At 34.5% G+C, this 24,753-nt stretch overlaps 4 protein-coding genes across 6 annotated transcripts; 1 reads left to right on the plus strand and 3 right to left on the minus strand.

Moving 5' to 3' along the window:
* The first annotated feature begins 8,240 nt into the window (after positions 1 to 8,240).
* Positions 8,241 to 10,747, plus strand: LOC141665593 (uncharacterized). 2 transcript variants are annotated; one of them, XM_074471587.1, is made up of 6 exons: positions 8,241 to 8,580; positions 8,675 to 9,059; positions 9,192 to 9,447; positions 9,855 to 10,013; positions 10,117 to 10,263; positions 10,370 to 10,747. In XM_074471587.1, the coding sequence occupies exons 2-6, from the start codon at positions 9,025 to 9,027 to the stop codon at positions 10,391 to 10,393; spliced, it is 621 nt and encodes a 206-aa protein (XP_074327688.1). In that variant the 5' UTR covers positions 8,241 to 8,580; positions 8,675 to 9,024; the 3' UTR covers positions 10,394 to 10,747. The 2 variants fall into 2 exon arrangements, with proteins under 2 accessions (XP_074327688.1, XP_074327684.1); XM_074471583.1 differs by having other exon boundaries at positions 8,258 to 8,580; positions 10,357 to 10,747.
* Positions 10,748 to 12,613: 1,866 nt separating this feature from the next.
* Positions 12,614 to 21,136, minus strand: LOC141665604 (leucine-rich repeat receptor protein kinase HPCA1-like). 2 transcript variants are annotated; one of them, XM_074471596.1, is made up of 20 exons: positions 20,725 to 21,136; positions 20,305 to 20,481; positions 19,556 to 19,676; positions 19,386 to 19,457; positions 19,148 to 19,222; positions 18,990 to 19,061; positions 18,675 to 18,836; positions 18,508 to 18,582; positions 17,646 to 17,717; positions 17,469 to 17,540; positions 17,321 to 17,389; positions 17,064 to 17,138; positions 16,597 to 16,668; positions 16,326 to 16,457; positions 15,751 to 16,226; positions 15,468 to 15,611; positions 15,229 to 15,365; positions 14,174 to 14,393; positions 13,607 to 13,842; positions 12,614 to 13,375 (listed from the first exon to the last, which is right to left on the minus strand). In XM_074471596.1, exons 2-20 carry the CDS (start codon positions 20,384 to 20,386, stop codon positions 12,920 to 12,922), a joined length of 2,820 nt encoding a protein of 939 aa, XP_074327697.1. In that variant the 5' UTR covers positions 20,387 to 20,481; positions 20,725 to 21,136; the 3' UTR covers positions 12,614 to 12,919. The 2 variants fall into 2 exon arrangements, with proteins under 2 accessions (XP_074327697.1, XP_074327694.1); XM_074471593.1 differs by lacking the exon at positions 20,725 to 21,136 and having other exon boundaries at positions 20,305 to 20,683.
* A 1,358-nt stretch (positions 21,137 to 22,494) lies between these two features.
* Positions 22,495 to 22,884, minus strand: LOC141696271 (uncharacterized). The gene has a single exon (XM_074500451.1). It carries the CDS (start codon positions 22,882 to 22,884, stop codon positions 22,495 to 22,497), a length of 390 nt encoding a protein of 129 aa, XP_074356552.1.
* Positions 22,885 to 23,056: 172 nt separating this feature from the next.
* LOC141696334 (uncharacterized) lies at positions 23,057 to 24,322 on the minus strand. Its single transcript, XM_074500505.1, has 2 exons — positions 23,741 to 24,322; positions 23,057 to 23,620 (listed from the first exon to the last, which is right to left on the minus strand). Exons 1-2 carry the CDS (start codon positions 24,320 to 24,322, stop codon positions 23,057 to 23,059), a joined length of 1,146 nt encoding a protein of 381 aa, XP_074356606.1.
* Positions 24,323 to 24,753: the final 431 nt, after the last annotated feature.

Consider the following 24,753-nt stretch of genomic DNA (forward strand, 5'->3'; position numbering starts at 1 on the left):
GTCTCTGGCCTCCACCTCTCAATCAAGGCCGTAATGAGTCTGATGTCATTCTGCCGAACCACCCGGGGGTTGCCGAACGCCCCAAAACCATATGCATCCAACAGAGCCTGCTGATCTGGAAGTATATGCCACTCACCCATCCTCGCTGTCAGCTGTCTAACATCTACGGTATTCCTGTCCCCGCCCTCCCAGATCAGACTGCTAATATGGCGGTCCTGCATAGTCAGCAAGGATCGATCAAGAGGTCCACACTCCATGTCCATAGTATCTGCAATATTTTAAACCAAAAAGCACATCAGTACAACTCCAAACAAACAGTTTTACGAAAAAGAAAACAAACATTCTTTCAGCTTAAGAATGATACTCTTCAGCTACTTCTGTGTTTTGAAACTCCAGTTTTCGATATGTCAAAATCTGATTTTAGTTGGACTAAAACTGTGGCTCTTTCTTTAGCCATGGAACCAGCATTGAGAATCTTGAGTAGAAATTTCAATACTGTCACTAACAACACCAATCCCACACCTTCTGAATGATAATATTATTTATATGGACTCTTGTGACTTGAGTAGTAGATATAAGATTAGATAATGTAGCATGATTCCACAATTCTTGGTTAAAATACTGGTTATACATTTGTTTTAAAGATTCTCTTATTAGATATACATGAAGAAAGAAATTAGTGAAGAATGGCAAAGAATACTAGAATAAGATATTCACAATATTTTTGTATCAATCTGGTGTCTCAACAACTGCAGAAGATATAGGTAATGACAAGTTTAAGAATTCTTACTATGTTCTTATAAATAAATGACATTCTAATGAGTGGAATGCCATCTTGTAGAGTTGCATTATCACAATTTGTGGACATAAAAACTCTATCCAGAATGCAACAAAAAATAAAGTTTACTGTCAGATAAATTGTACTTCAATTCAAGCAATGGTCTTAAAATATTGTACTTCACACCTTAACAGTTTAGACAACTGATGTAAAAAATCTCAAGCTTAAGAATGATACTCTTCAGCTACTTACTAATGTAAAAAACAAACTAATTCTCAGAGGGCTTTCATCAAACACTTCATTGGCATTAATAAAAAATTAGCTTAAAATCAAAAAAACTACAAAATACACACAAAACCCATCTAAATTACCCCTAATTCGAACCCTAATTTAACCTAATCTAAATTACCCCTAATTCGAAACCTAATTTAACCTAATTATTAACTAATTTACCCCTAATTCGAACCCTAATTATCACATAATCAACATAATTTTGAACAAATATCACATTCACATAAAAAAATCGAATAGTAATCGAACAAAATCGCACTCAAACTCAAACTCATTGTATAATCGTGTGTGTGTTGGTGTAATCGTGTGTATAAGTGTGTGCATAGCTATAAATCGTTTGTATACCTGATGAACAAGAAGATCAGTGGAGTGGTTGTGATTGAAATTGTCTCAAATCGCTTCAATGTCGCTGATGGTCGTGTTTGAGTGTCTGTTTTTGAGTTTCTACGTGTATATGCGAGTATCTGTGCCTGAGTTTCTGTGTCTGTGTGTAAGGGAAAACGACTACCGCAATGAAACATTGCGGGGCCGCAATGAAACATTGCGGAGGTATAATATTTGTGTTTATTTGACATTATTAATGTTTAACATTATTAATATTTTCAAATATTCAAATATTTTCATTTATTATTAAAAATATTGAATAATTAAAATATTTAAATATCAAAAATATTTTCCTTTATTATTTTAATATATATTATTAAATATTTGAAGGGATTTGGATTTATTAATTTCATTTAATATTTCAATACTTTTAAAATATTGAATATTAAATATTAAATATAATATTTAATTTACTATAAAAATATTTTATAGTATTTTTTAATATACAATCTTTAATCAGAAATATTAAGAATAATATCTTATTAAATTATTATTTATGTAGATAAAAAAGTATTAATAAATGAATTAATATAGATAAAGGGCAGAAAGGAAAATGGAGTATGTGGGCCCGACCGCAATGAAACATAGGGTAGCGGATCTCAGCCATTCATTTTTTCTTCAACGGTCCTGATTTGTTGGTTGTAAGTGGACATTATCCAACTATCGCAGTGGATAGAGTCCCGATGAATAAACGCAATTTTCATCGCAATTTCAATCACATCTATTGCTTCAAATGTTTTCGTTTAGTTTCAGTTAAATTTGTTTTAATAGAAGTGTTGATTTGGGTGGTAAAAAGTTTGGTTTTTGAAGTGTGGGGTTGAGTATTTGTAGTGAATTAGTGAGTGGAGTGATGGGTATGGTGGATTTGTTTGTTCTTGATTTCATAAATCAGCGTTTATGAGTTGGGGTTTTGAGATTTTTGAGGGGGTTTGTTGGTTTAGGGATGGGAAAGATGGGTTTGTGTTGTTTGGTGGTTGCGTAATATTTGATCACTGAATTGGGGGTTTTAAGTGTTCCAGTGGTTGGGATATTTATTTGGGTGGTAGAAAGATTGGGTTTTGAGGTGTGGTGGCGTGATAATTAGGGGGATTGGTTACTGTAGTGATGGGAGTGGTTAATTTGTGGTGTTTGTTGGTTGCGGAGATGGTGTGGAATCTTGATGAGTGAATTGTGGGTTTTGAGGGTTCTAGAGGTTGGAATTTTAAAGATTGGATTTTGAGGTTTGGTGGCGTGATAATTAGGGGGATAGGTTTGTGTAGTGATGGGAGTGGTTGATTTGTGGTGTTTGTTGGTTGCAGGGATGGTGTGGAATCTTGATGAGTCAATTGTGGGTTTTGAGGGTTCTAGAGGTTGGAATTTTAATTCGGGTGGTCGAAAGATTAGATTTTGAGATGTGGTGGTGTGATAGTTGGGGGATTTATTAGTGCAGTGATGGGAGTGGCTAATTTGTGTTGTTTCTTGGTTGGGGTATGGTGCGGAATTTTGGGTTAGAGAGGTGGAAATTTATTTCAAGCGGTAGAAAGATTGGATTATGAGGTGTGGTGGTGTGATAATCCGGGGGATTGGTTAGTGTTGTGATGGGAGTGGTTTATTTGTGTTCTGTCTTGGGGGCAAAGATGGTGTATAATTTAGGTGTGGTAGAGGTCTGAAGATGAGGAGTGGATTGATGTTACTTCGATTTATGATTTGATCAAACTAGGATTTGGTCAGGGTTTGAAAGATAAAGTGTTGATTTGGATGGTTGGAAGTTTGGATGTAGAGTGTGGTGATGTGAATGGTGGAATGGTGACATGTGTGTTTGTTGTGGAGATTGGTAGGAAATCTTGGTGTGATGGACAATTTGAATCTAGAATATTAAGTTTGCTACTTTGCTTTCTTATATTTCTACTTCGGGGTAGAAATATGGAGTTCATGAATAATGAGGATGAGGTAATGTGACGATTTAGTAACTTTATTGTTAAATTATTGTTCATCAATGGTTCATACGTAAGCATCTACCTATTTTTATTGAGTTTTATTTACGTGCTTCGCTGCTTTGTGTGTTGTGCTCCCGTATTGCCTTGCTCATGATGCGCATTGCGCGATTAACAACTATGTGCTCTTACATAGTGTTTGACAAGATAATGTCAAGAGACCTAAAAGTAAGCTGTTGGTTGCATCATCTTTAGATCCATATGCATATTTATTTCACATATTGGCAGGCATTTAGGAATGAATAATTTCAGATCTTTTATACATAGTAGATCTTTGTTTGATGCGAAAACGATTATCAGAAATGGTAAACTCATCCACTTAGCTTTCGCAATCTGGATATGGTGCGAAATAAAACTATGATTCCATAATTTAAATTAGCATAATCACAATTTAAGTTGATTGAAGTAGGAGATTTATTTCCACTTATGTGAATTGGTAGAATATTATCTATCTTAATTATTTAGCTTGCGGTAAAACTCTTCATGTCATATTTTGGCTGACAGAATCTTTATTTTTTTCTGTATATATTTTTTGGACTACACCTAATCATACTGGTTTAGTGGTTTCCTGTCTTTAATTTTTGAGGAGTGGTTTATTTCTTTGACTTCGGTGTGTGTTGTAATGAGGGACAATGCTACGATATTATTCTTAAATATACCTTACACTTTACACCAATCTTCTTCAATATAATGTGCTTTTCTTCCCGTGTACTATTAAAATTATAAATTATGAACAGCTTATAATTGTCTGGATTGTGTACATAGATTATTAAGAATTGTCATCTATGTTTCAACATTCACATAGGTAAATATCATACGCCCCCCTCCAATAATGTTATTTACTATAAACATGTAGATTCTTATCCATTATCATACATAACTCGTGTCTCCCCTGCAACGTAGTTAATTTATTGATTTGCAGCTATTTTCTTATATATATATATTTTATAATTTGTCAGGCTCCACTAAGTCCCCCCAGTATGGGTCTACTAAAGGGAAAGATGAAAGAGAAGAATTTTTATGAAGTTGGAGTGACACTGGAGTTTAGGATCTTAAGATTCCTATATGCACTGCAGTGTTTGGGAATTAAATTGTGAGTTCGAATGCATGAGGATGGAAAGAAGTCAGAGAAAGAATGATGGCTCTTAAATATGCGGATGCATCTATCGTGTGGAGAGGATCGGCCTACCGTGGACAACAGAAAGGCTTGTTGGTGCATTCATATGTAGCAACAATTAAAGGTTCATCTGATGACTGGCTTCTGCATACAACATGTTGTACTATTGAAGCTGTAGCAGCTACCGAATATATATATATATATATATATATATATATATATATATATTGAATTTCTGAATTAAATTGTGGACATAGGAAATGCTTATTTTTGATAGCTTATTCGGAGTCTGTCCTTCGTCTATAACCATTGTCAAATGATTAATCTCAGTCTTTGTCAGAGTCAAATAAAAGTCTGAGATTTAGTCACTTGTACCATGATTATAGTCAAAGGGAAGACTTCGAAAAATTATCTAACAAATATCTCTTTCCTAGGGGAAATGACTATTTTCAGTTGCTTTTTCGAAGCCTGCCCTTCCTCAATAACCATAGTCAAATGATAATTTGTGTTTATGACAAAGACCGAGATTCAGTCACTTAGACCATGATTATAGTTGAAGAGGAGACTTCGAAAAACAATTGAAAATATCTCTTTCCAAAAGTTCACAATATATGTTAAAGTATGTATTCGGTCCATGGTGGTGCCAATTTTATGTTCTGGAATTTAACAAAAAGAGACACGAGACTATTACATTAAATTTGTTTTGATCGTAATATTGTAAATGTTGATTTTATCTGGGCTGTTGGTACATCAGATGTTTTGTTGGATAACACTTCTTTGCTTACTATACATCGAATAAGAACATTCAGAACAGAGACCTAATACAAACCGAAAGTGTGTACATACTTTTTATCACAAAAAATGGATTTTGCGATATTTTCTAGAGGTTAAAGATCAGGATTGAAATACTGGGCTAGATTAGAAAGTGGCTTTCAAATATCTTTGCGTTCATTCAGGTTTCAAAATTCATACCTGGGCTAATTAAATGTATATGCTTGGAATTCGTGCTTTATAATTTCGAGATTGATTTTTGATGTTGGTCTAATATGTCACTGCTATTGTTTTCTCCGAATTTTGCGTGCTACACTGTTGAAGGTCTTATAACTTCTGTTTGTACATATGTGATATTCATACATTTGTAGGCAATAGATGGATTCATTTTTGCAATTGTTCTCCGAGTAAATTTACATTTCTGTTATTGCACTGGTAATCCTGAACCAGTAAAAAGGCTCTGTTTCTTATGCTGAGTAATTTGAGATGTTTACGTAGCCATGAACAGTTTATTATATAAAACATGGAGTGAAATGTACATTGTTTGACATGACTAAGCCTTGATGATGATGCATATCTGTTAGTGTATGTTGCTGTTTAATTTAATAACATTTATTTCATGGTACACCAGCAAAGTTAACATGCATTCCTGGAGAATATTGTACTTCTATATATATGTTGTTGAGACCTTTTGCTTCTAGTACTTACCCCTGAGACAGTAGCATATGTTGGTTTCACTTTCGCATTATGCTAACCATGTTTTCAAGCTGTTTCCAGAGTTTCTAGTTCCACAGGTCTTTTTGTACTAGGTATGGTTTATGATTAAATTATCTACTGAATTTATATAATAGTGTTGTACTGACGAGCTAAGTAAGCAGTGTATGACATGATGAACTGACCAGTTTCTTGTTCATCATGTATGCTGAGTGGTGATGCTTTTGAAACACTACTTTGCAAATACAATTAGAAAGATTTTCCCCGTGAATTGTAGTATACGGGATACACATATAGACAGCTTTTTAATATCAAACTGTACTGGAGACTGGAGTGGCCTTTGTCTTATATACAAATTCAGTTCATAAGCTTTAGCTAATATAATTTTTTTTCAGGTTTCTAATGACAAGACCAGTATGTCTTTGGAAGGTAACTGATTTTGCTCTGTCTAGAAATTCTGCCTCTTAGTTTCGATTAATCAGAAAGGCCAGTTTGTGAGAAACTGATTTGGAGAAAGTGCTTTGAGAAAAAGTTAACAAGTTTGTAGGAGGTTTTTTCCGTAGGGAACCCGCAGACGCTACCCTTCGGGTGCGCACTGGGTAAACCACATGGGCTCACGCAATAGCCTGTAAATCACGTGAACCATCTAGGAGTTAATAATAATAATTATAAATTGTAGTGTTCTTAGAATTCCTCGGAAATTTGTAGCTCAGCACGGGTGTTACTGAATTCTGCTTGTATTTGAAAAACTGGGAAAACTACATTACATGTGATGGAAAGAAATGAGCACGGACTTGAAGTGTGGACTAGAAATTGGAAATTTAACGGGTGAAAATCGTAGGAGATGCATCTTGTCATTGGATGCGAAGCTAAAGTAGAATGACTGATAGTAGTAAACCGTTGAATGCCAGTTGCAATTTTATGAAAGTTATAACTTTTCCTGTCATGTGATTATGGAAACACACAACTTTATCCTCCATATTAAGCATCGTCTACAATTGTATAAGTGGACGATACACCCTACTCGAGCGGACCCTTCCTGTTAAAATTATAGTTTCTTAAGAAGGGTCGTATGTAGACCCATGTTCCTTTGGCATATTTAGTGCTCTAGCAATTATCAAGCAGCTCCACAGCCTCCACTACTGTCTGAAACCATCTTTTGTTTACAGTTCATAAACTCCACATGTAAGTCATAGGCCAACTGATAGTAGATTCCTTTTCAGTTATTGCGCATCATCTATGTTGGTGGATTGCTTTCGACATCACCTTGCTGAAGCTTTAAGTTTAGATGTTAGTCTGTTGTCCCACTGGAACTTCGGAGGTGTATGTGAAGTTTGTTTATGTGCCTTTTTCGCTATTCCCAAGACCGAAAGATAGTTAAAAAGTTATATATCTGTCAAGTCTATTCAGATGACCCAAGTTGATTGAGTATGAATCATCCAAATGGCTTTATGAAAAGATGTAGATAAGTAATACATTGCTTGATGATAATTATGCAGCTCAGATGTTAGCGAGAGAAAAAATCGAAAAAAGATGTATCATATATGGTGTTTTAATCTTTCTATATGACATAGTTGCAATAACGTAGAATATAATGTCCTGCAGAATATTGTGGAAGACCAAGTTATGAGTGGACTGTGTTTATGTCATGGCCTTAGAAAAATAAAGAAGGTGGGTAATACTGTCTAGATGCAGTGACTGACATAGTTGATTACCATTGAACATGAAAGTTGCAGACACTGAGAATTTTATTACTGATTTCTGTATATTTGTGTCCTGACTTAAACCATTTGGGGTGTGAACTGACTAAATTTATTATCTGTTCTGAGCTATAATTATATTAGAATAGGCTTTCCTCGGATTTCATTTCTTTATGTCAAGTCCTTATATTAGGTTGAATTTTTGTTAGTCTTTGGTTGCGCAAAGATGATGTGAAGAGGTTGTTTGATCAAGACTTTGGTTGCTCGCAAAGATGATGTGAATAGATTTTTTGATCATGACTGGTCTATATCCCAGTTGAGGATGTTAGGGAGCCAGTAGAGAGCCTTAAAACTTAGAAGACTTCTTTGCGCAGAAATCGTGCAAATTTCTTATAGGTATTACATGTGTGGGTTTCTCTGTGAAAATAGTTATCTTCTATATATTTATCAGTAAAAACAACATGAATTAAATATTTTCACCTATCTCTCTTAACAACTTTGTACAGGTCAGTACTCAGTAGTGTAGTTTAACAGAGATCATAGTATGTACTTCAATTTTGAGCATCCAATTAAAAATGGTCTTTGTACTGAAATTGGATGCTACCTTGTAGCTTGTGCAAGACCATGTCCTGCAACTCGACGACAAGTAACAGAATACTCCAAACTCGGGTTACGATTAATATATACATGTAGTTTAATACACAAAATTACAGATAGATCTTTAAAAATGGAAGGCAGAGCTCTAGAAGAAACAGAAGTTGAACTGGCTTGGATATGTTCATCAGCACGTGATGGGGGACGGAGTGGGGGTGTTCGATTATGTTCTTGTCACCCATTCCTAGGCAAGTTTAGGTAAACTATAATGTTCTGCAAACTCTATTACCTGGCTTTTAATTGTTAGTCTTTATCTGTTCAATTGTAGTTAACTTAATTAAATGCTTATCAGGGCATGAAAGAAAGATTCTTCTTCTTAAACAACTGCAAGAGTTGAGGTGGGGGAAGATAATGCACATGGAGTGTTGGGTGGCTATTGAGAAAGAGAGCAAAAGAAAGAAAGGGAGGGATATAAAGATGTGCATCTTCTAATCATGGAGGGACTTCTGGCTTTCCATGTGCTTAAATCATTTTGGCCCACTGGTTTATTTCACTTGCCTTCACATCATGCCTCACAAAGCAATCTAGTGTTATATTTTCTCTACATTTCTCTCCTCCATCTTATATATACACACATATAGACATCTATGATATCTATAAAACTCCTTTTCTCTACATTGTTTCATTAGCATACAGACAACAATGAGCACTTGTCCAGCACCCTGCAATCGATCATGGTACGTGTGTTATGATCTCTTGCCACTCTCTTTTGTTAATTAACGTTCATTCATTAGATGTATCATTATTGATAGTCTATTATATAGGGAAGTTTTATTCTGGTTTGTAATAATTGCTTTATGATTGAAAAGGTCTATAAGTGACGATTCATTGAGAAGGTACGTCCATTTTGCGAGTGAGAGCTGCATTCAAGAACTTTTATCAGCTTCCGACTGTAAAAGTGTTGGAAATGAAAATGATGGATGGAAATTACTTGCATTTGATAACGGAGTTGAAATATCAAAACGACGATCTGGCTCCTTTGACACTTTCAGGAGTCGCTGGTTACTCACTTCAGTCTCCCCACAACAATTCATCACAGTGGCTAATGCCATTGATGCTGCAAAGGCATGTCTGTTCTCGTGTTTTCTTTATATTCTATTTTCAGAATTTCGAGTTCTTACTCTGACATACATAGTAGATTTATAGACAATTAATTAATTGATGGTGACAGAGATTTATGTGTGTTCTTTAATGGTTAGTTTGGTAATGAAAAGTACTGGTACCTTAGCACATTCCATTAATATAAAATTCTTTACTACTGCAAGCCTGCAACAGAGTAAAAAGAAAACTTTTGTCCTGGCATGTTTGCATATTTTAAATCTATATATTCGTTGGAAATGACAAAACTTGGTTGTCAAGTTGATATGTTTGTTAAAAGAAACTACTCATTTAGTCTTTTGACTAGTAAAATTTACAAGCTCTTGTCATATATGAAGCATTTTGTTCTAACAAGCTAATGTTTTTTGAACCAGCAATGGGATGCTGATCTGGTAGAAGCCAGGTATATTAAAGACCTTGAAGATAATCTGAGCATTATAAGACTAAGATTTGGCGAGAGCTCCAAGCCTCTTTTTAGGAACAGAGAATTCATCGTCTATGAGCGACGTGAAACCATGGATGATGGCACACTGGTAAGTTTACCGAAAAACTTCACCTCAAACTCAAAAACAGTTACATTTAAAGTTATTGCATACTACAGATGAAGAACTCACTATTTCCTAAATGCATCTGCAGGTGGTTGCAGTAGCATCACTTCCGAAGGAGATAGCAGCAGGGCTGCATCCAAAACAAAACAACGCGATAAGAGGATTGTTACTGCAGTCTGGATGGGTTGTCGAAAAGCTTGATGATGACTCTTGTATGGTCACATATGTTGTTCAGGTAATCAGAGCTTTAAAAGCCTGCATACAATATGGTTCATTCACTTTCGTTTTTTCAAGACTAATGAAAAAGATTATTATTTTTAATTTACAGTTGGATCCTGCAGGATGGTTGCCCAAGTTCTTTGTAAATCGTCTCAACACTAAACTGGTTATGATAATTAAAAATTTGCAAAAGCAAGCACAAGCTTGTTCAATTCAACATGATCTTCATAAAGCAAGTGTGGAATAAAGAAAGTGTGGTATTATTTTGTTTCTCCTTGAAATCACTGCTGAAAGTATTAGTCATGTATCAATGTAATTTGGTTCACACAAAAGAAAATGTATGTTGTGATCGAATCTCGATTCATGTAAAATTAAATTAAGCAGAGTATTATATAGGTTTAGCTAGAAATCTTGTTTTTAAAAACAGTTTGATTATCTGCAGGTAGTCAGTATATAATTTAACCAGACATAATGACCTTTTCAATTTCAAAATTTCTACCAATATTTGCATCTATCGTTGTGTTATTATAAAAGCGTTTGTTTGTATAAAAACGTTAGTATTTAATCCTGAGAATACTTTTATAAAAGAGGACAGATGATATATTGATGCAAATCTTGGTATTCAAAAAATCATTAAATTATAATTTAGGTATTAACTGAAAATTCTTTCAGTGATAACATTGTGATACGGAATTATCGTGATCATCCTACTATACTATCATGGTTTTAATTTTTGGTCACCTTTAAAACAAGGGAAATGATTTACATAGGTTCATTGTCCAAAGTTTTGATTCTGATCACCTACAATGTTACTTAACCAGAAGTAAAGTATGTATTACGATTTTCATGTTTTTTGTTATATCAGTTATAATATGAGCAATGAAAGGAAGAAATAACTTAAAATTATTGTTTTCCCTTCCAACTTTGTTTTATTTTGTTAGTTGATTCATTTCTTTAAAATACAATATAATGGAGTACGAATAATGATGCATAAGGTCGTGTACATTTGAAATTGAGCCCACATTTTCTGATTTAAATATTTACAAAGTAAATTAAACAAAGTAGATTTTTCTTGTAATCCAATGTGTATTAGTGAAGGCAGTTTATTTCATGAAATTATAATGACATTGAAGGGTTTTTTAGTTTGAAATCTCACATATTCAAATCGATTGTAATTTCGGAATTTAAATTTTATATTTCAAATAATGTAACAGCGCCTTTGTCAAAAATTAGGTCAAGTCCCGATTTTGAATCTAAGTCTCAAATATCATAATTTGTTGGTTCATATAATATTAACACTTTATCATATAATTGAACATTAGTCTTGTAACTTATATTTGGAACGGGGTGTTATAAACTGAAAAAATGATAAAAATAGCCCATTTTTAAAAAAAATTAACAAAAATAGCAATTCTGAAAAAAGTGGTCAATTTTGCCAATTGAACACTCCACTCTCAATTGAGTATCTCAATTTATATAAGATACTTCACTGGTAGTTGAATATTTCATATATGAGAACTGGTAGTTGAATATTTCATATATGAGAACTGCACTGACAGTTGGGTATCTCATATAAAGTTAATACCTTACTGACAGTTGGGTATCACATCCCATCGGTTAAAGTTGACAAACTTTTCAGAAATTGGTCAATTTTGTTAATTTTATGTAAAAATAGGCTAAATTTGTTTTTATCATTCTTGAACAAATAGCCTATAGGTCTAAGATCGTACCTCTATGGAATAATATTAGTTGGTTTCGTGTCCCCACCTCCGAACCTATACCATTATGGGGTAATACTACCATGTTTCGTGCCCCTACCTCCGATAACTTGAGATGCCAAATTTTTAAGAGTAGACTCTGAAAACATATATAACTCAGGTCAAATCCCGAGTTTTTACGAAAATCGGGACGAAAGTCCCTATTTCGACTGTAAATTTGAATAAATAGCCCAAAATATATTCCAAACAATTATAATTTATTGATGCACATAAAAATAGTGCTTTATTCGGATTCTCATATTTTATCGACGTTCGATAAATAATGATTAGTTTTATAGTGACCCTTTTGGCCTTTTACATCAACAAATTCAGCAAACACCCACTTTTGTTAATGGGTGTGCGTCCATGAGTGCTCCCGGGAACGAAAGTCTTTGTGCATGTACGTATTTTCTACCCACAACCACAAGTCAATCACTAACTGGGCGGTTTGTCCACATTTTTAGATTTTACGAAAAGCACTTGTCCTCTCACTTGGTGCTTGCTATGGTGGGAAGGACACTGGTTCGTATAATTTTACATTTACTAATCACTATTGATATGTCAATAAACAGTTGTAAAAATTGGAAATGAGAATCAGAACATTTTCGCTAATAAATTTGAACTCTTTATTTAGTATACTAAAACATATACAGAGCTGCTTGTGAATTGGTGTTACATGAGAATTACTCCTAGCACATAAAGTTTTATATTAAAATCCAAACCAATCAATCAAAAATGTGAGTTGAAACACCTTGTTTCATGGAACAACTTGTTGAATAACAAATCTCATGTACATTGTATAAACATTGGTACTTCACTATTGATAGTATATCCAAGACTTGTAATGAGAATGGTATGCATTGCAGGGATAACTCAATGCAACTGATTCTGATTTCTTGATGCAAGGCAAAGTTATCACCTGACCTCTGTCCCAAAAGGTACTGAAGTTCTGCTACGATCAAAGGCATCATCGTCGTATGGATGGTAGAGATCCTGGTCACCGCCTGTGTCGTGAATTGAGGAAGTTGAATAAGATTCAGTGTCAAGGTCTGGAGTTGCTAGCTGCATTATGTTCTCCATCTCTCTCACAACCTCACTCATTGTAGGCCTTTCGGCTCCTGTTTCTTTGACACACTTCATTGCCAAAGTAACGTATTTTTCCAATCCTCCAAGTGATGAGGCTAAACCTAGTTTTACATCAAGAATATTTTGAAAATTTCCGAGGGCTGCCTTGACTTCTCCTGCAATATGCTTGTTATTCTGGATAGGAGCTCTTGCAGTTACTAACTCCAACATTACAATTCCAAAGCTATATACATCACTTTTCTCAGTCAACTGATTAGTCATGTAATATTCAGGATCCATGTACCCCTGCATTCAAATTTTATTTTATCAGTAATAATGAAAAAATATTTGGTAAATAATTACTTATCGATACATTAAACTTTAATATACTGAGAGGCAGATGATCCAGACACATGATTTGTCATGGGGGTGGAGAGAAAATGTGCCATCAGGCTATCCCTATGATTTCATATATTAAAGTTCGTATTTAAGGTGTTTTCTTTCGATAATGAGTCTTGAAGGTTAAAAGGTACTGACCATTGTCCCTTTAACCTGCGTTGTAATATATCCCTTGGCAACATCACTCACAGGTTTCGATATGCCAAAGTCAGCAACCTTCGCATTCAATTTATCATCCAACAATATGTTAGTTGACTTGATGTCGCGATGTATGATTGGAGGATTGGCCAGCTCATGCATGTATGCCAGCCCTCTCGCTGAATCTAGTGTAATTTTTATCCTCTGCATCCATTCCAGTCTGATTCTCAATTCCCCTGCACAGATTATGTCAGACTTGACAATACAGCATGAGTTGAAGATCTTATTTTCATTTTATAACTTTCAATATTTGTTATAGATCCTGCACTTCGATCCCATCACTAAGTTCGCAGAATGGTCTGAGACTACTATTACGCTTGGAGGGGATGAATAATCCATCAGGTTTTTGAGGTTATAACAATTCATGTACACCTTTGAACAAAGTGGGAAGTTTGTCAAATAACGGACATGCATGGTGAGATTTATCATAGTACTACAGATTCGTTTCTTACAGGGGAGAAGATAGTAGTGACAGTTATGGAGCGTGATGTAACTCAGCACAAATACCTGAAAGATTTTGCTTCAATGTACCATTCGAGATAAACTCATAGATGAGAATCTGTTCTCCTTGCTCATAACAGAAACCAACAAGGCTGACAACATTTTTATGATGAATTCTTGATAATAACTCAATCTCTGTTTTGAATTCATGAGCGCCCTGTAGTGATCCCTGTTGAGCTCTTTTGATGGCCACTACTTCTCCGCTGGTTAACTGTCCTTTGTAAACCTGCAACGTAACATAGCCAGTATTAGTACATTGTCAACAATAAGATCCATCATATTTTATATTAGAATATGTAATATACTGTTTTAATCAAAATTCAATAGCCAGAAAATCAAAATCCAGGACAAACTGAGATGTGTTAAAGAGTATATGATCATGTTCGGGTCATCCTCTACAACCTTAGGGTTTTAGAGTGACCGGTTACTTACGATTGAGGAGGAGTGTTAAATAGTATATGATATATTAGGACCATCCTCTAACACCTTAAGATTTTAGTGCGATTGGTTACTTAATAAGCCGTACTACTCTCTTAAAGTTCCTCAAAGATAGGTTAGGCTCTAATAGTTGTTTCTAAGGATGTACGACAATGACAAGTACAGTACTGTCACTTGAATAAATTGAACCCAATTACTGTTCAACCCAATCTGACCCTTACCAACCTAACCTAACTCTTCCCTCCCCAATCTCCCATACAAACCTTAAAGGGTTAGAAAAGTCGGTCTCCATCTTGTTTATAAAAAGTGTAAGTTGTATTCAGTGAACAAGTTTCTAGCATCAGCAAGTTTTTCAATCATCTTATCTGAAAATGCACACCTCAAGGTGGGTGAATAAGTGTTATGGCCAACTACGTTCAGTTTCACACTTAACCAAATATTTAACTGCTAAATAGTCAGCTTGCTGGTATCAATTAAACACGGTCTGTCAGCTAGCTACCTAAGGTTTCGATATCTACTTGGGTAAATTCTTACATAATTTAGTACTATCATTAATTTTAATGGAAAGGTGAAAGCACAGGCAATAAGATGAAAAAGGATCAAATGCAAAAGGAAAAGAAAACCTTTCCGTATCCACCAGAACCAATGACGCTTTCGTCTGAGAAATTGTTAGTACATTTCTGAAGTTCTTCAAAGGATATCCATTTGGCACCTTGCAGCTGAGGAACACCACCACTTCTGTTATCAGCGTTCCATGATGCTGCATTAGCAAGACAGTAATGAATTAAAGATGGTTTACTAGAATCACAACTAGGCATAATCATATAGATTTCAATACTGAAGATTAGGTATAATTTGTTACCAAAAGGGCTGCTATTTCTAGTTGCTTCCTTGACTCTCTTCTTCATAACGAAAGTATACAGACCAGCACAGATTAATAATACGAAAACTAGTGAGCCTATTGTAGCTCCAACAATAAGGCCTGCATTTGATGACTTGTTTTCTCCTGTAAATTCATAACATGAATTATTCTAATAAACCAAAAAAAACTAGTATACGATACTATTTCTTTTGTTTTTGTAAGATGTATATGCGGCACCATTGTTTTTAGGTTCATATTCTACAACATAAACATTCATCTTTACCTGGAAACTCGTAGATATCATGAATAAAAGCGAAAGGTCCAAAATAAGCACCGAGAGGAAAAAGTTGGCGGTTGAGTGTGTTACCAACGTCAATGACTCCTGTTCTATTAAAAGAATTTCCACCGGAAGGGAATACTTGAATTTTGACTTGAAGGTGAGAAGATTGATCAATAAATGAATCACAAAGAGAAACTGAATTTACTGGAAGGTTACTGATTGAGAAAGCTGACATAATAGACTGTGCAAGTGATTCATAATAAATGGAACTTCCCAAATCGGAAAAGGAAAATGCAAAGAAATTTATGGTTCCTGTATAGGGCTTCAAGTCTGTGTTCACACGTCGACAATTTATTCCGTTAACATTATCTGAACTGCAGACCACAGGAAAACAACTACTTGATGGTACGAATAATTGAATTTTGGTGCAGTAGTTGCCTCTAGCTCCTGTGCCCCTACATATCGGATTGTCGTCTAGTCTGTTTGAAATAAGAGAATAGAAGATTATCAGAACTAAAATTTAGAAAATAATTTCAAATGCAAATAATCCTGTAATAGATAATGAAAGACAGGCTTACGTTAAGTTTAAGTTGTATTGAGCTCCTTGTTGAAAGCCTGTAATGGAATTGTTATCTAATATAAGTGTCAAGTTACTGTTGTAACCACTGCCAATATCCAGTGTTCCACTCAGGTTGTTGTTACTTAGCACACTGTCAACACATTCAAAACAGTAACATCATGTTCACATTTCTTAAATTTCACATACATAAACTTTCTTCTTTTAGCACTGAAGTTAATGACATGGTTTGTTTGTTCAGAAACAAGTTCAAAGTTATGCTGATTTCTTACACAGTCTCCAATCGACGAAGGCCAAATAGGTCGGATGGAATTTCTCCTTGAAGCTGCGTGTTCTCCAACAACCTTTCAGTAAAAGATTTAAGGAGTTCATTTTTTTGGTAATCATAGTTCTCCATAGTATTTAAGAAGATGCAACAGAAACAACATTAAACCGGTTCCTCTAATAGCATTACCTGTCAAGACTATAAGACGTATGACTTAACATATCAAACAGTCACACAAACGGAAAAAACTACACTAGGATATTCAGCAAAAATTACTTTGAAGTTGTGGCACATGCTCGGGAGCTTTAGTAACTTTTCTAAAATTTTATTAATTACAAAGAAGATGTGGTCATGTGCAGCAAAAGCAATCATAAATCAGAGTTTTCAGCTGACAAGTCTATTTACGTGTGCTTTGTTTGTCACTTCATGAGAGCAATAAACTGTATAAATGCGTGTTAGGAGATAGAACTGTACAATGTTGTCAAGTTCTGGAGGTTTGGTACCCATGTTGGAACATCTCCGGGATTAAAACTGTTATTGCTCAAGTCCCTGCAAATGAGATCATAGTAAGAAGTGAAGTAAAAAAAGTTCTATTGATGTCAGGTGATGCCATTGAGGAGTAGTTCAGATCCGTCTTCCTTGAAAAAAATCTAGTGCCATCCGCAGAGGTACTTATAAGGCACAAATTTCATCTAAATATAGTCTGTACATATTATTTTGCACCAACTTACAAATAGTTAAGTGAGGGCATCCCAGTGAGATTAGGAAAAGGTCCATCCAGATTATTGTTGGATAAAAACCTGAAAATTATTAATCAACCATACATGTCAAATTTTGAATCGGAATTTTCTTTACCATCAGATTGTTTCATAAACATACAGCTCATTGACGTTGGCAAGATTGCTGAGTGTTTCAGGGACTGGACCAGTCAAACGATTCCTATCCAGGCGTCTGTACACAAAAAAAAAAGAAAGAAAAAGAAGCATCAATTATGATACTAAGAAAAATGCACAGTGTTGTTTATATTGAGATCAAGTATCTAACAACAGTACTCACACTGTTTTCAGCGTCTTCACCAATCCTAATGTGTTAGGGATTCTGCCGGTGAAATTGTTCTCATCCAAAACTCTGTTAGAAGATGAAGTGACTCTAATTATATACTGTCCACGGTGACTTTCAATCTATAAGAGTTTTGAATTTTCAGCAAGTCCAATTCCTCAGCAATTTGGCATCAGGTAACAGGTATATATCAATCTATTGCATAAAAGCTAAAAACAACAACCATATTAAAATTTAGCATTCAGCTAGTGCAATTAACGAGACACCTTTGGTCAGAGCATGTTGATTATGTATCAGCAGAGTCGCAGAGGCACACACAAAAATATTCCATGCTTACTGATCTGTATCAGTTTTTAGTACAATGGTAGTGGTACTGGTGCATTTGCATGTAGGCAAAGGCTAACCTGATGATTCCTCAGAGTCAATGCCCTTATTGTCGGTTAAGAACCAGCTCAACAAATTTCACACACTTGTGAAGTTAAATAATGATTTGGTGGTGCATTTACACTTTATATTAATTTTGAGAATGTCAACAACATGGTTTCGCAAGCCAATAAAAACACGTGCAGCCAATCTTTTAAGAAATGACAGGTTAATTATTATTTGGAGAACCTCAAGCTACTAACTCACAATGTTAAACAAAGAACAGATTCTAACTTTCACTTCAAGTCAGCATTGAGAAGAGTTTACACTGAGTTGTAGATCCATCTTTCACGGTTAGAGATGTTTATTAGAATGGGTCAGACAATTGCTTACATTTCAAGAGAAAAATTATAATAAAAAAGGACACTTTCTCAGATGAACTAACAAAAACATTTTAAACCTACTTATCTATTATTGGGAGGTCCAGTGTACTTACACATGCAGCAGCTGCATCTTTGAGCTAAAAAGTTGAGTCTGGATGTCTCCAGATAATTGATTCTTTGAAAAATGACTGAACAGTAAAATATGAATCTACAATCAAGAACTGGAACCATTTTAAAGAGATAAAATTTTATTGTATTACTAAGAAGCAAGATGACATACAAGTGCCTTGCTTTAAGTAACAAGTCCAAACCAGGTTCAATTTCACTAGAGACTGGAAGGCTCCCATTAAGCTTGTTGTCACTTAAATCCAACCATGAAAGTTTAGATAAATTGCCAATGGAATGTGGAATTGGTCCAGTAAAGCTGTTACTGTTTAGACCTCTGTTAAAAATGCAGCAGACGAGTCTCAGAATACTATAAAATGTCATGGAACTACATTGTAAACTTGAGAACTGGTCTTTAGAGTAACCTCAGGCAAAATGCTTACTGCAATACCAGACAACATGTTGTATAGAAAGGCAGAGTTATCCTTACATATAGATTAGGTTCTGGAGAGACCCTATTGAATCTGGAATTTGGCCAAACAAACTACATCCAAGTAGCATTCTGCATTAATAAAAAAAGAAAAACTTCACAAATAAATTATAGAACAAAATCTGATTAGTACACAAGCAACGTTGAGCATTTTTTACAGGGTATCAAGTTTCTTCAAGTTTCCGATGGATGCAGGAAGATTTGCTTTTAGTCCCTTATTATTGGAAAGATCCCTACACGTGAACATTGATCGTTGATGAATAATAAGTATCCGATTCTAACCATATATTGTAATGAAGAGGAACTAAAAACTTAGTAATATGTTTGATTATCCCATCACACCTCTAAATTATAAAAGAGAAAAATCAAGTAGCAAGATGCTAGAAGAAAGCTTACAATCTTACTAACTCAGAAAGCGATGTAACGTCTGTAAGAGAGGTACCAACCAATCCCATGCCTGCTAATTTCCTGCAATGGAGATGATCCAGCTAAACTTAATACTGAGAAATGCAGTAAACAACTCGAATACACGATATACTAGCTTAATCGACAAACCATTGACATACAGGATGGTAACACGTGTATTATTGCATACAACTCCTACCCAACTGCTATTACAAGGATCAACACCTTTCCAATTGGGGGGCAACTTCTTCCAGCTAGACTTGAGCGCATTGAGTGCTGCCACTGCATAATCATCAAAAGACAATTTAACCAACTTCATTCAAACACCAGTATTCCTAACTTGATTAGTTTTAAACTAAAGCAAGCCATCATAAGTATATTTCTAAATTTTCTAGTTACAATTGCAGTTTGTAAGCAAGATGATTTCACAGAAAAAGAAAGTGGGGATTCCTCTGTGCAGTTGCCAGAGTGTTCCAGTTTGAGCATAGAGTGAAAAACTTTAATTATGTACAGAAACATACAAATCTACAGATCTAGAATGTAAATTAACTAAGAAAGTTGAGTTATAATTAGCAAAAAAAACGAGTTGACAACTCTTCGAGTGGAACTATAAGGATTGTTAAGTTACCAACTCTTGTAAAAACTGGAATTATTAGTAAATGAGTTTGATCGGATGAAATATCTTCAAAAAGAAATGCAGTGATACATGTTTCTTTATAAAGTGAATGAACTTAAATATAACTAATTCAAGTCCTAAATCTAGCAAAAGACTGAGAGGAATTTTTCTTTTTTTTTTCTTAAGTAAACTATAACAATTTCATTTACAAGAAACATTGCAAAATATAGGGCAATCTACATGTAAGCAAAACCACATTATAGTAATCTTAACAGAAAATTCAGACAGACTTACAATCATTAGGATTTGTAACAGCTGATATAACACAAATTTGAATGCAAATGACCAGCATCCAGACCTTGAACCTCGGACCCATGTCTCCTGATCAATCAATACTCTCAAACTGAGCGCTTGAGTATCTAAATTTCTCGTAATTGATCTTACTCGAAAGAACAATGCTCTCAAACTACTCTGCAAAATCTAAACTTCAAAATATCATATGTTGAATGACAGAAACCATGAAAACAAGTTTTTGATGATACCCAAGTTGCATTTATTCAAGTTCAACTAGACTAAGTCCAAAAATTTCTTACAAATCTAAACACCATTAAATAAACAAATGGATTTGGTAAAACAACCAATGAATGAGATAAACTTGCTGGTAAACTCAAATAAAAAAATAATAATGAAAAGAAAATAAATTAATGAGAAGACCTGGTCTTTAAGACTTGATTGCTTATTCTCCTGTACAAATACAATGACACAACTAGATATCAACCACCCTGTCAATAAAAATTTAAATCATCTGAATAAGCCAAATAATTGGCGCCCGGCCTTCTGACCAACCTTCCCATAATGCCAATTCAATGCCTTTCGAGTTTCCCATTGCATTTGACCAACTTTATAATTTAAATAATTACAGAATTTCAGTTCACGGCCAACCGAAGGACCAGATATGGAGGAATCCAACTCCTGACTTACTACTAGGAAGGGTACAAGAGGCAAGGAAGGGTACAAGAGCTCAACCACTGTACATCCAGGATCGATTTACGTTCTTGTTACTCTGAAAAACTTGTTTTTGGATTGAAGGTGAATCGTGAATCAGTAAAATTCCATGTTGAAAGTATATCTATTAATCTCGAATGCTTTCATGTATTAAAAATTAGTAAGATCAACATCTAACTATATCTACTACAATTTATGATGTATTACACGTTTTGCCTAGTTGGGCTTTTTTTTAATGTAACAACACGTACCATGATCGATCGTAATGAAGTAATTTATATTTTACTCGTGGAATTTTATCAATTCCAGTTCTGCATTTCTACTCTTATCTACAATGGTTAGGCTCGCACCAACTTCAGTCTGGTGTTCCATAATAAATTTTTTTTTAGTTAAATTGCACGACTAATGTAATTTATAAGAAAACTGATAGTCTTCTGTAAATGTCGGGCATTTGGCCCCAAACGTCACTATTTGGGACAAAAAGGTCCTCAATGTCACTTTGGGATAAAATGACCCCAAATGTCACTTCAAAACGGAGTTTGATATGATGTTTTAGTGTTTATTTTGAAAACGCAAATGCGCGTTTCGTTTAACTGAAATTTTTAAAATTAAATATATAACACACGATTGCGTGTTACGTTTAAAGAAGTATTTCAATATTAAAAGCATAAACGTAAATGTGGGTCATGTTTTTCACAAAAACGCTGTTTGAACATCTGTTATTTGCTAAATTAAAAAAAAAATTGTATATTTTAAACTTTAAACGTGATCTGAATTTGTGTTTAATATAATCGAAATATGTTAATTCTATTAAACTATTAAAACACAAAACAAGATCATGTTTTCATCTTAAAACTTAAATTGTATGTATCCTAACAACGTTGTTTCAAGTTTTGTTAAATATGTATAAAACGCAGTTTCAAAGAATGTTTTGTATGTTAATATGTTTAATTTTAATATGAAAACACAACACGAGTTCATATTTTAAACTTGTATATTCTACATAATACAAAAGAAGCAGTTTGAAAGAATGTAATTCTGAAATACGATACCGTTGAAAAATATAAAAATGCAGTTTAAAATAAAATAAAAACGCTGTTTGAAAACATGTTTTGATTGGTAAAAGCAACAAGCGTTCTTGTTTTCAATTCAAAAACGTGGTTTGAGATTATGTTATTTACCGGGATAATCTAAAAACGGAGGACGATATCGTGTATTTACTGAAAATGCGACCAGGACTTACCTATTTTTTCAACAAATTTTAAAAATAAGATTTAAAAGAGGACCAGCCTACTAAATAAGTAACAAATGAGTAATAAAACACAAATTAGAAGATAAATAATCAAATACAAGTCTCCAAATTTAACAATAATTTAAAACAAAGTTTTGAATATCTAATAATTTTTCTCGAAATAAATAAGAACCATAGTCAAATTGCTTTAATTCTTGTCGCGCGATGCTTGAAAGTCCATTGCATTCTTATATCGTGTGGAATTTCTTCTTCTCAACTTCTTTGTCATGCATCAACTTTGGAATGTCAACTCCCGATGGCCAACGATGATCCCCTTTGGTTGATATTGGTTCAAATACACCATTATAAACCTTTGAAACATTCTCCAACCTATAAAAATCGCCAACAAACCTTTCATGACTCATATTTAAATAGGCACAACATGCAACCAAATGAGAACATGGAATGCGATAGTTTTTCCACTTTCCACAAGAACACATACCTTCTTGCAACCGCATGGTATGCCTATTTACTCCTTTTTGGCCAACCCTCCTAGTATCTACTTGAAATAACATAGAATCTCGGTCAAATACCGTGACATTATGTCCTGTAGCACGTTTGTTCGATCGGCTCAACATTTTGTGTGCATGTTTTGTGAACACTTGACCTTTAGATGATTGGGTTGCAATCTCAACCCGCCTTTCATCAAATACTCCACGGTCTTTGAAAACACAAACCTAACTAATGAACTAATCGGAAGGCTTCTAGCTTCAAGAATCGCATTGTTCCAACTTTCGGCATGGTTGGTGGTCATAATGCCAAAACGTTCCCCCCTCCATAATGTGCCAAAGTCCATTTCATCAATGGTTTATCAGTAAACCATTCTTCCGCCCGAGGCTCCACAATTAGCATTTGATCCCATAGATATTTAAACTTCTTCTCTTGCACCTGAGAAGCCAAATCAACTAATCTATCCTTCAATCCCAGTCTTCTATGTGCATTAACAAAATTTGTAGACAAATGTCTAATGCAAAACCTATGATGGTTATACGGCTCACACCATTCCGTCTGCCGCATGGCTTCCATAATCCCAGCATGTCTGTTATAGATGATACAAATGTCATGTCTCCTACCTGCCACGAATCTCCTCAACCGATCCATAAACCACCCCCAACTAGAAACATTCTCAGATTCAATAATTGCAAACGCCAATGGAAGAATGTGACTGAAACCATCTACTGCTACAACACTCAATAGTACACCGGGATAAGGACCATAAAAGTGGGTGACATCTAAGTGAATGACCGGGATGCAATGCTCAAATCCATCAATACAGGGCTTAAAAGCCCAAAATAATATTTTGAACGTCACTTTCTGTTACAAACATATATTATAACATTAATTAGTGCAAACCCTAACTTGATTGTACCTAAAAGAATAAGAATTAAATTTATTCAAAAAAGAATGAAATACTAATATTGTAAAAAATTATACCTCTAAATTCTCATGTACTCCTGACTCACTTTCTTTAAAAAGCCAATCAACTTTTGTACCAACATTAAAGGATTGCAATGCTTCCATCAAATACGGAAGATCTTCATATGATCCTTCCCAAGACCCATGCACTTCATCTATCACAAATTTCTTTGTATTTCTAATTTTCTTTCTACCTGGAAGATAACCAAACATACTTTTCTCCGTAGCCATTAACACTTTTTCTTTAATTCTAGGATCGACTACAATTTGTTCCTTAATTATTTCCACAATATCATAAGAGGACAAGTTATGGTGGTCTTGAGTAATTGTGGTGCTCATACATGTGTGTGGCCCGAAAGTTTTCATTATTTGAAATTTACCAAGTGCCTTTCTCAACCTAGCCTTTAAACTCCACTCACAACCATCTTCCCTCAACTTACATGCAACATGCCAATTTAAATCACTTGATCTAGTAACGGTAAACTCTTGATGACTAGCAATATGAAATTGATTCACAACATGAATCAAATACTCTTTTAAATTAAATGTCATACCCTCCCTCAAATCCATGGGGGTTGACACATCATCTCTCATCTCCATAATTGACTCATCAAAAGAAACAATATTAAGTGTGGATTTACTGATCATTATTCCACTATCAACAACATCATTAATATCCACACCTCGACTACTACTCGTTTGCCCCCCCCCAAATATTTACTACTACTACTAGTATACCCTTCGAAGCATCTACTAGTACTCTTCTCGATAACTTTAGAGCTACTATCAACTAATAGGAAATTGGAAATTTTTTCAATATAAATTTTCACAAAGAAAGGAGGTCCCTTTAAAAAGAATAACTCCAAACATTAAATCAACATCATCATCATCATCAAGAGGCACAATACCGAATTTCATATCATTAGGATTTTGACTTCTAAAATACAACTTTAATTGATAATTATCCTTATTAATTTTCAATTTCAAAAACACCAAATCACATAAATTATGGTAATGCATGCCACTATCAA

The sequence above is a fragment of the Apium graveolens genome, chromosome 1, assembly GCF_009905375.1.
Source record: "Apium graveolens cultivar Ventura chromosome 1, ASM990537v1, whole genome shotgun sequence".
Taxonomy (NCBI): Eukaryota; Viridiplantae; Streptophyta; class Magnoliopsida; order Apiales; family Apiaceae; genus Apium; species Apium graveolens.

Excerpts from the sequence above, each read along its gene's own strand:
- LOC141696334 (XM_074500505.1), bottom strand. The coding sequence starts at position 24,322 with ATGGAGATGAGAGATGATGTGTCAACCCCCATGGATTTGAGGGAGGGT. Across the intron at positions 23,621-23,740 it reads GAGTACATGAGAATTTAGAG|AAAGTGACGTTCAAAATATT; the intron begins GTATAATTTTTT and ends TGTTTGTAACAG.
- LOC141665593 (XM_074471583.1), top strand. The coding sequence starts at position 9,025 with ATGAGCACTTGTCCAGCACCCTGCAATCGATCATG. Across the intron at positions 9,060-9,191 it reads GCACCCTGCAATCGATCATG|GTCTATAAGTGACGATTCAT; the intron begins GTACGTGTGTTA and ends ATGATTGAAAAG. Across the intron at positions 10,264-10,356 it reads TGGTCACATATGTTGTTCAG|TTGGATCCTGCAGGATGGTT; the intron begins GTAATCAGAGCT and ends TTTAATTTACAG.
- LOC141696271 (XM_074500451.1), bottom strand. The coding sequence starts at position 22,884 with ATGTTGAGCCGATCGAACAAACGTGCTACAGGACATAATGTCACGGTA.
- LOC141665604 (XM_074471596.1), bottom strand. The coding sequence starts at position 20,386 with ATGGGTCCGAGGTTCAAGGTCTGGATGCTGGTCATTTGCATTCAAATT. Across the intron at positions 17,139-17,320 it reads ATGCCCTCACTTAACTATTT|GGACTTGAGCAATAACAGTT; the intron begins GTAAGTTGGTGC and ends TCTCATTTGCAG. Across the intron at positions 16,227-16,325 it reads CAATACAACTTAAACTTAAC|ACTAGACGACAATCCGATAT; the intron begins GTAAGCCTGTCT and ends TATTTCAAACAG.